The sequence below is a fragment of the Acanthochromis polyacanthus genome, chromosome 5 (assembly GCF_021347895.1).
Source record: "Acanthochromis polyacanthus isolate Apoly-LR-REF ecotype Palm Island chromosome 5, KAUST_Apoly_ChrSc, whole genome shotgun sequence".
Classification (NCBI taxonomy): Eukaryota; Metazoa; Chordata; class Actinopteri; family Pomacentridae; genus Acanthochromis; species Acanthochromis polyacanthus.
Window position 1 is genome coordinate 444,429 of NC_067117.1, and position 9,217 is coordinate 453,645.

Below are 9,217 nucleotides of genomic sequence, written 5' to 3' on the forward strand. Positions count from 1 at the left end.
ACAGCACCAGGAGAAGAAGAAGCCTGTGGAACCTTGCTGCTGTGTCTGCGGCTCCCCGTCGGAGCGCCTTTACCGAGACACCGGAGGACAACTTGAAAGCAGCCGTTGAAGCTGAAACTCTGCGAGGAAGATGAGCACCAAACAGGTGACCTGCAGGTGAGTCCGTCTGCCGCCCACCTGTCCGTCTGTCTCCCGCTCTGACCGCTGTCTGTGGTCGCTGCGGACGCGTTAGCTTCGTGCTAATGTTTTTAGCCGTTAGCCGTTAGCTCACCTGGTTCAGCCCGCAGCAGGGCTGGACTAGAGGATGGGAACCCGGGACTGAGCTGTGATCTGCTGAAGCGTCACCCGGTTAATCGATTAAACGGTGAGATCTGAAACGGTCATTAATGTTCAGGAGGTTAAATCAGTGTTTCTGGTTGGCTCCCGTCTGACCGGAAGTTCAAACGGTCCTCAGTAACAAGTTAAAGGTCGAAACGATTCGAACTCAGCGAAAGTATTTTGTTTTGTGGTGGTTCTGGTGTTAAATGAAATCTGTTTAGACACGAAGACGTTCATTGTGATATTCCTCAAACTTAGCCTAGCCTTACAGCGAACTAACCAGTAAAAGTCTGACTGGCTAGTTAGCCTCACAGCTAACTAACCAGTAAAAATCTGACTTGCTTGTTAGCATCACAGCTAACTAACCAACAACAGTCTGACTGACTAGTTAGCATCACAGCTGACTAACCAGTAAAAAACTGACCGGCTTGTTAGCATCACAGCTAACTAACCAGTAAAAATCTGACCGGCTAGTTAGGATCACAGCTAACTAACCAACGACAGTCTGACCGGCTAGTTAGCATCACAGCTACCTAACCAATAACAATCTGACCACCTGCTACCTCATAGCTATCTGACCAATAGTGGACCAGCTCTGTCTAGTCCTGCCCCCTGCTTCCAGGTGAGCCAATCAGAATGAGCCTCTCAGTCCAGCAGGTTTATCTACTTCCTGCTTCTGCTAAACTCTGAAACATTTAGAAACTCACCAGATGTTCTGCTGTTAGCGTAAATGCAACAGTCTTCATGCACAGAGAACACTCAGGTTACTGATGGTCACCACAACTATAGAAGGATCCTTAGAGTTAGCATGTTGTAGGCTAATGTGGCTAATTAGCTACAACTTTAGGAGGATCACTTGAGTTAGACCATCATGTGACTAATGTAGCTAACATTAGCCACAACAAACAAAAAATCCTTAATGTTAGTGCACTGTACAGCTAATGTGGCAAACCTTAGCTTTGATGCTCAGATCTCTGTATAAACCCTACCACTGAGGGACATTCAGAGATGTTCAACTTTAATTTAAATCAGGACCGGGTGGGTTACTGTGTTTTCATGTTAGCATCTGTTAGTTTCTCTCCTGCTCGCTGTGCTCATTAAACTACACTTTTATCCAGCTGAACTACAGTAAAGCTGCTCTCCTTTCTGGATGTTTCTGTTGTCAAACAGCAAAACGAGAATGAAACAGAGAAACTCATCCAGACGACATGCTAACATGCTAACCAGCAGTAGCTTCATTTTAAATACTGATTTTATAATGTCGTCAGACAAACACAGCAGTTACAAACATTCACAGAGATTTACTGGAAAATGATCCTCAGAGAAGTTAGATGATAGAAAGTCTCATTCATTTGCCAATCACAGACAGAGAGAGTCTTTTTCCTGAAGTGGTGGGGCCAACAGCAGCTCATTTAAAGCTACAGACACTGAAACGGTTTAGAATAAAATCAGCATTATAGTCTGGAGAAATAAACCATCTCTGACTGAAACATTCTGAGAACATCACAGACTTTATTCGTTTGACGGGAACAGAAACAACGTGGAACTTCAACTGATTTTCAGGAGGTTAGAGCAATCTTTGAATAAAGTTGTTCCTCGGACTGAGGGTGGTTCAAGGTTACCTGAAGATGTTTCCTTCAGGAGTTTCAAGGAATCACTAAAATATGAAAGACCTGAACTGCCAGGCAATCACAGAGCAGTTTCTAATCCAATGCCAATGTGATGGTTGGAAGGTGCTGATGTCACTTCCTGTGTTCCAGGTATTTCCTCCATGGTGTCTGCAGAGAGGGAAGCCGCTGTCTGTTCTCTCACGACCCGAGTAGCAGCAAACCCTCCACCATCTGCAAGTTCTACCAGAGAGGAGTCTGCGCCTATGGAGAGCGCTGCAGGTAACTAACTGACAGGGGACTGTAACTGACAGGTGACTAACCGACAGGTGACTGTGACTAACCGACAGGTGACTAACCGACAGGTGACTGTGACTAACCGACAGGTGACTAACCGACAGGTGACTGTGACTAACCGGCAGGTGACTAACCGACAGGTGACTGTGACTAACCGACAGGTGACTAACCGACAGGTGACTGTAACCGACAGGTGACTATTACTGACAGGTGACTGTAACCAACAGGCGACTGACAGGTGACTGTAACTGACAGGTGACTGTGACTGTAACCGACAGGTGACTGTAACCGACAGGTGACTGTAACCAACAGGTGACTGTGACTGTAACCGACAGGTGACTGTGACTAACCGACAGGTGACTGTGACTAACCGACAGGTGACTAGCCAACAAGTAACTAACCGACAAAGGAATCTAAGCGACAGGTGTCAAACCGACAGGTGACTGTAACTTACAGGTGACTGTAACTGATAGGTGACTAACCAACAAGTAACTAACCGACAGGTGACTGTAACCGACAGGTGACTGTAACCGACAGGTGACTGTAACCGACAGGTGACTAACCGACAGGTGACTGTAACCGACAGGTGACTAACCGAGAAGTAACTAACCGACAGGTGACTGTAGCCAACAAGTAACTAACCGACAAGGGAATGTAAGCGACGGGTGTCTGACAGTTGACTAACCGACAGGTGAAAGTAACTGACAGTTTACTAGATAGATAGATAGATTAAACCTTTATTAATCCCACCGCCGGGAAATTTACAACCGACAGGTGACTGTAACCGACAGATAAATGCACCTGACGAGTAACTGCACCTGACAGGTGACCCTGAATCGGACAGGTGAGGAGGTAACCCCTGCATATATCAGAATCAGAATCACTTTATTCATCCCCGAAGGGAAATTCAGTTGTCAGGGTTCTTATCCGTTTAATTTTGAATTGAATAGCCTGACTGCTGATGGCAAGAAAGATTTCCGTCCGATTGCCGTCCACTGATGTTTCGTTCTTCATTGAGGCAGATGTGAAGTGGATGATCCATGTTTGTCAGAATGGCCTCCATCTTGCTCAGTGCCCGTCTCTCCACTTCATCCTCCAATGTGTTCAATTCGATTCCAACCACAGAGCAGCTTTTTTAATCAGTTTGTTCAGACGCCTTGCATCCTTCTGTTTTATGCTGCCTCCCCAGCAGACTGCAGCATAAAACAGGACACCTGCTACCACAGACTGATAAAACATCTGCAGCATCTTACTGCAGATGTCTAAAGATCGAAGTCTTCTGAGGCTATAAAGTCGGCTCTGGCCCTTTTTGTAGATGAAGTCTACGTTTGTAGACCAATCCAACTTATTATCAAGGTGGACACCTAAATATTTATATGATGATCACCATCCCGATGTCCACGAGTGTTCACTGGCTGAAGAGGGGGTTTGGATCTGCAGAAATCTATGATCATTTCCTTTGTCTTTGAGGCGTTGAGTAGCAGCAGTTTTTATGACTCCAGTCACTGAAGGCACTTATCAGATCTCTGTATTCAGCTTCATGTCCATTTCTGATACATGCCACCATAGCAGTGTCATCAGAGTATTTCTGAATGTGACAGGACTCAGTGCTGTATTTGAAGTCAGATGTATACAGAGTGAACAGGAATGGAGCCAAGACTGTTCCTTGTGGAGCCCCAGTACTACTCATTAATGTTCCAGAAACACAGTTCCCCAGCCTGACAAACTGTGGCCTTCCTGTCAGGTAATCTGTGATCCATGAAACACAGGAAGGATCCACTCTCATCTCTGTGAGCTTGTCTTTGAGTATGGTGGGTTGGATGGAGTTGAATGCGTTTGAAAAATCAAAGAACATGATTCTCACATAAACTCCAGGTTCCTCCAGATGAGACAGGGCACGGTGAAGCATGAAGAGGATGGCATCATCCACTCCAATGTGTTCTTTGTATGCAAACTGCAAGGAATCGAGTTTGTCTTTGACCTCAAGCCTCAGGAGACGTAAAACCAGCCGCTCCAGAGTTTTCATGATGTGTGAGGTCAGAGCAACAGGTCTGTAGTCATTTAGTTCAGCCGGACATTTGATTTTTGGTACCGGTACAATAGATGACACTCACCAGGTAAAGCCTTTGCATCACTGCGACCTTGGAGCTAAGTAGCTTGTTGCGCGTGCTCAGGTGAGTGTGATCTGTCTGCAGGTACGATCACATCAGACCTTCGTTCAGAGCAGGAGGGGGAGGAGCTTCAGAGGATGCTGCAGGTGGAGGTGGAGCCGGAGGCAGAGTTGTTAGGGGCGGAGTCAGGAAGGTGGTTCTGAGAGACAGAGGTGAGGAACACTTAGCTGTGTCATTGCACATCCAACAAACGTTCAACAAGCATCCAACAAATGTCCAACAAACATTCAACAAATGTCAAGCAAACATCCAACAAACGTCCACCAAACGTTCAACAAGCATCTAACAAACGTCCACCTAACATCCAACATCCAACAAACATCCAACAAACATCCAACAAACATCCAACAAACATCCAACTAACATCTAAAAAACATCTAAAAAACATCCAACAAACATCCAACTAACATCCAACTAACATCCAACTAACATTTAACAAACATCTAAAAAACATCCAACAAACATTCAACAAACGTCCAAACATCCTTCATGTGAGGCCTGCTCTCAGTCTGGTTGGTTTGTCCTGGCTCATGGAACTGTGAGTCTGGGTGACTAGAACCATGACCCAGTGAGAACCCCTACCTCTGTCTGTAGTCAGGACATTTACAGTCCTTCAGAGGGCGACTCGGTCCAACCCCTACCTCTGTCTGTCTGTAGTTCTGGGTTCCGATGGGGTGTTAGGGGGTCCGGTCGATGCCGTGGGGTCAGAGGTCGCAGCGGCGGCTCCACAATCATATGTGGATGCCATCAGGACGGGCCTGGACGCTGCAACACCAGAAGCAGGTCGGTACTGTCTCCATCTAGAACAGCTCACCTCCACTTTACCTGTCTTACTCCGCTCACCTGTGCTCTTTGTAGCTCCTCCATCGGTGGGCAGGGCTTATCAGGACCTCCCCCAGCTGTGTCCGTATGCGGCTGCCGGACACTGTTACTATGATGACAGCTGTCCATATCTCCATGGCGACCTGTGTGAGGTGTGCGGACTACGCGTGCTCCACCCCCACGACCCTGAGCAGAGGAGGATGCACGAGAAGGTGTGCACGTGACTCATCTTAGTGGTCAGAACATCCTGGAGAAGGACTCAGATGTCCTCTGTCTGTAGGACTCATTTAGGAGAGTCAGCAGGTCCAACAGGTGTCCCTCTGTCTCCAGGTGTGTCTGCTGGCCTTCGAGGCCGACATGGAAAAGGCATTTGCTGCTCAGCTCAGCCAGGATAAGGTGAGTTTCTTCAGCCTCCTGTGTAGTTGCCGTAGTGACGGTGAAGCTGACCGCTGTTGCTGTTCAGGTGTGTTCCATCTGCATGGAGGTGGTGGTGCAGAAGGCCAACCCGTCTGACCGCAGGTTCGGCATCCTGTCCTCCTGCTGCCACACCTTCTGTCTGGCCTGCATCCGACAGTGGCGCTGTACCAGGAACTTCTGCAACAAGATCATCAAGTAAGTCCAACACAGGTGAGGACAGTCTGACAGGACAGGTGAGGACAGTCTGACAGGACAGGTGAGGACAGTCTGACAGGACAGGTGAGGACAGTCTGACAGGACAGGTGAGGACAGTCTGACAGGACAGGTGAGGACAGTCTGACAGGACAGGTGAGGACAGCGTGTCTGACTGTCTCTGTGTCTCAGGTCGTGTCCAGAGTGTCGGGTTGTCTCTGAGTTCGTCATCCCGTCGGTGTACTGGGTGGAGGACCAGGAGGAGAAGGACCAGCTGATCGACCTGTTCAAGTGTGGAGTCAGGTGAGACCTCTGAAGGACAGGGGATGTCAAGATGTCACTGCTGCACTGAATGATGAACAGATACAGTGTCCTTTGAATGTTCTCTAGGTGTTCTCTGAGTGTTCTCTGAGCGTCCTCTGAATGTTCTCAGAATATTCTCTAGGCGTCCTCTGAATGTTCTCTGAGTGTTCTCAGGTTTGTGAAACATCTCAGTCATAATCTGAGAGGAAACAGGTTTTCCTCAGAACATAATTCCGTCGCAGGTCCATAAAGGAACTTCATCAGAGGGGAGAGAAGGTAGCCAGTGTAGAAGTACCAATGGTTCTGCTACGTTACACTTGTACTGAGTGGAACCTCATTGTTCTGTCTCTTCAGTAAAAAGGCCTGTAAGTACTTCGATCAGGGTCGGGGTTCGTGTCCGTTCGGAGGAAAGTGTCTGTACCTTCACGCCTTCCCAGACGGAACCAGAGCAGAGCCCGACAAGCCGCGGAAACAGCTGAGCTCAGAGGGGAACGTCCGGGTAAGAACCTGAATCTGATCGGTAGCTGTAGTCCATCAGCTGGGGTTTGTAGTTTAGGAGCTGTAGTCCATCAGCTGGGGTTTGTAGTTTAGGAGCTGTAGTCCATCAGCTGGGGTTTGTAGTTTAGGAGCTGTAGTCCATCAGCTGGGGTTTGTAGTTTAGGAGCTGTAGTCCATCAGCTGGGGTTTGTAGTTTAGGAGCTGTAGTCCATCAGCTGGGGTTGGTAGTTTAGGAGCTGTAGTCCATCAGCTGGGGTTTGTAGTTTCCTGACCGTCTGTGTTCAGTTCATGAACAGCGTCCGGCTTTGGGATTTCATCGAGGAGCGTGAGCAGCGGTCGGTCCCACCCCTGCCATCCCTCGATGATGACATCACGGAGCTCCGGGAGCTCTTCATGCAGATGTCGGCGCCAAGCCACGACGACACTGAGACTCCGCCCACTGAGGCTCCGCCCACCGCTGACCAGTAGAGGCCGTGTTAAAACCGCATTCCATCATGTGATCTGTCGTGTAGAACCATCCTGTCCACGGTGACGGACTCCAGATGTGTTGACTTTATTTATTGTGTCTGATCTGTAATAAAACACAGATACTGTCTGCCCTCTGGACTCATCAATCAGTGTTTGTTTGGAGCCCAGAACCATTTCAGAGAAAATCAGCTGTTCAGGTGCTCTGCTGGACCCACATCCAATCAGAAGTCTCACATGAGTAGTGACATCACAGCAATTTAAACCAATGAGGTTAGAGATCTCTGCAGCTGTGAGATCTGATGGTTCTCGGTTCTACAGAGAGGTGGTTTAATTCCTGACATGAAATATTAAACAGCTGCTCTCAGATCTGCTGCTCCAGAGGCTCTAATGAAACCAACAGGGAGTCAGGAGAGGAACCTTCACAGAACTCTGAGGGTTCTTCACATCCAACAGATGGTCCGACCAGCTTCATCACAGCTGACAGGAAGTTAGATCCAGACTGGAAGTAAATCACACTTTCATAATAAGTTCACAGATGTTTCTACAAACATCAGAATGATCCACCTGGAGTTAGTTTCAAGATCTTTGGTTCCTCTTCAGTTAATTCTGGTAGAACGTGTGTTTCAGTGTTTCTACAGTTTATCCACAGTGACGAACGTCTGAGAGCAGATCCAACACTAAAGGTTCATCCTGCAGAACCCAGCTGGACACTAGTCTTCATGAAGGATTCATTTCTGTTCCACTGAGAAGTAATCTGATTACTGTGAGGGGTTGCTGTTTTGAACCATGAAGTGATCTCATCAGTAGAACCTGTGAATGTTCCTCCTTTAGTTTGTCTTTGTTGCTTTTATGTCTGAAATAGTTTCACTGTTTGAACTGATGATGACCCAAAGAATCAACAAACTGTATTTTAAACTCTGTGGAAACATTAAAGAAACTCACTTTAAATTCATCCATCACTTCTATTATTTATGAATAAATGGTCTGTTTCTGGCAGTGATTCAGGATGTAGAACCCTAACCCTGACCCCGAGCAGCAGAACCCTGATGCTCAGCTGAGATCAACACCTATAAACACAGACAACAGCTGATGTAACGTCACCACCTACAGGCTGAACAAGTAACACACCTGAACACAACCCACAAACAGCAGCACCGCGGTTCTGCTAGGAACAGTTCTGAAGCCTCAAATCAGATAAATACTCTGAGAGTTAACGGACCGATGCTATCAGAGAGATTACTGAAATAATTCTGACAGTCTGTCTCAATATGCACCCTGAGCTGCTTTAGTTGAGCTCTAATTTTTATTATCAGAAACGCCAACGTGACGAATCCACCTCCAGAACTAGTTCCATGGTGCTGACATGTTGGAGAGGATTTCTGTTTGTATCACTTTAATCAGTCAACAGATTCATAGAAGATTCATGATTTATGGACAAACACAACAAAGTCTGAAAAAACCTTCAGAAGATCAAATAAAACTGGACGTTTGGTGGATGAAGGTTAATGGTGGAGATAATGGCTGAAACTGCCAGTTGATGGATGATTTAAGGTGGTACGGGTGGTGAAACTGTCAGGTGAGGGATGATTTAAGGTGGTACGGGTGGTGAAACTGTCAGGTGATGGATGATTTAAGGTGGTACGGGTGGTGAAACTGTCAGGTGAGGGATGATTTAAGGTGGTACGGGTGGTGAAACTGTCAGGTGAGGCCTTTATTATACGTGGCTGTTAAATGTTGGAGTTCAGAGAAGCTGTTTCTGTTAAAAAATATGTTTTCTTAAACCGTTGACTTTCTCATCTGGATCTGTCCAGAGATAATTATTCTTGTAATTATTCTATAATTCTAATATAAGAACAATAATTCTGTGTTCCTGTTTTATTGTTCTACAGAGAACCTCGTGAACTCTGATTACTAGAACTCCTTCATGGTTCCTGGTTCTTGTTCTCAGAGGGTTTAAGGTCCAGGCTTCATTTCTCTCCTGTCAAGTCCAATTAGATTAATCTGGTGGGATCACCTGAGCAGGTGGCAGCAGAGAGTCAGACAGTAACAGGTGGCAGGACTCCTCCTCCTCGTCCTCCTCGTCCTCCTCCTCCTTTTCTTCACTCTGCTGTGATGAAGCCGACC

At 46.9% G+C, this 9,217-nt stretch overlaps 1 protein-coding gene across 2 annotated transcripts; it reads left to right on the forward strand.

Moving 5' to 3' along the window:
* Positions 1 to 12: 12 nt before the first annotated feature.
* On the forward strand, positions 13 to 8,045 carry mkrn2 (makorin, ring finger protein, 2). 2 transcript variants are annotated; one of them, XM_051948631.1, is made up of 10 exons: positions 13 to 156; positions 2,079 to 2,207; positions 4,418 to 4,545; positions 5,051 to 5,176; positions 5,252 to 5,427; positions 5,546 to 5,611; positions 5,679 to 5,827; positions 6,017 to 6,127; positions 6,482 to 6,626; positions 6,911 to 8,045. In XM_051948631.1, exons 1-10 carry the CDS (start codon positions 131 to 133, stop codon positions 7,091 to 7,093), a joined length of 1,239 nt encoding a protein of 412 aa, XP_051804591.1. In that variant the 5' UTR covers positions 13 to 130; the 3' UTR covers positions 7,094 to 8,045. The 2 variants fall into 2 exon arrangements, with proteins under 2 accessions (XP_051804591.1, XP_051804590.1); XM_051948630.1 differs by having other exon boundaries at positions 5,051 to 5,427.
* The last annotated feature ends 1,172 nt before the right edge of the window (positions 8,046 to 9,217 follow it).

Coding starts and splice junctions, on each gene's coding strand:
- mkrn2 (XM_051948630.1), top strand. CDS start 131: ATGAGCACCAAACAGGTGACCTGCAG. Junction 5,612..5,678: donor CTCAGCTCAGCCAGGATAAG/GTGAGTTTCTTC, acceptor GTTGCTGTTCAG/GTGTGTTCCATCTGCATGGA. Junction 6,627..6,910: donor GCTCAGAGGGGAACGTCCGG/GTAAGAACCTGA, acceptor GTCTGTGTTCAG/TTCATGAACAGCGTCCGGCT.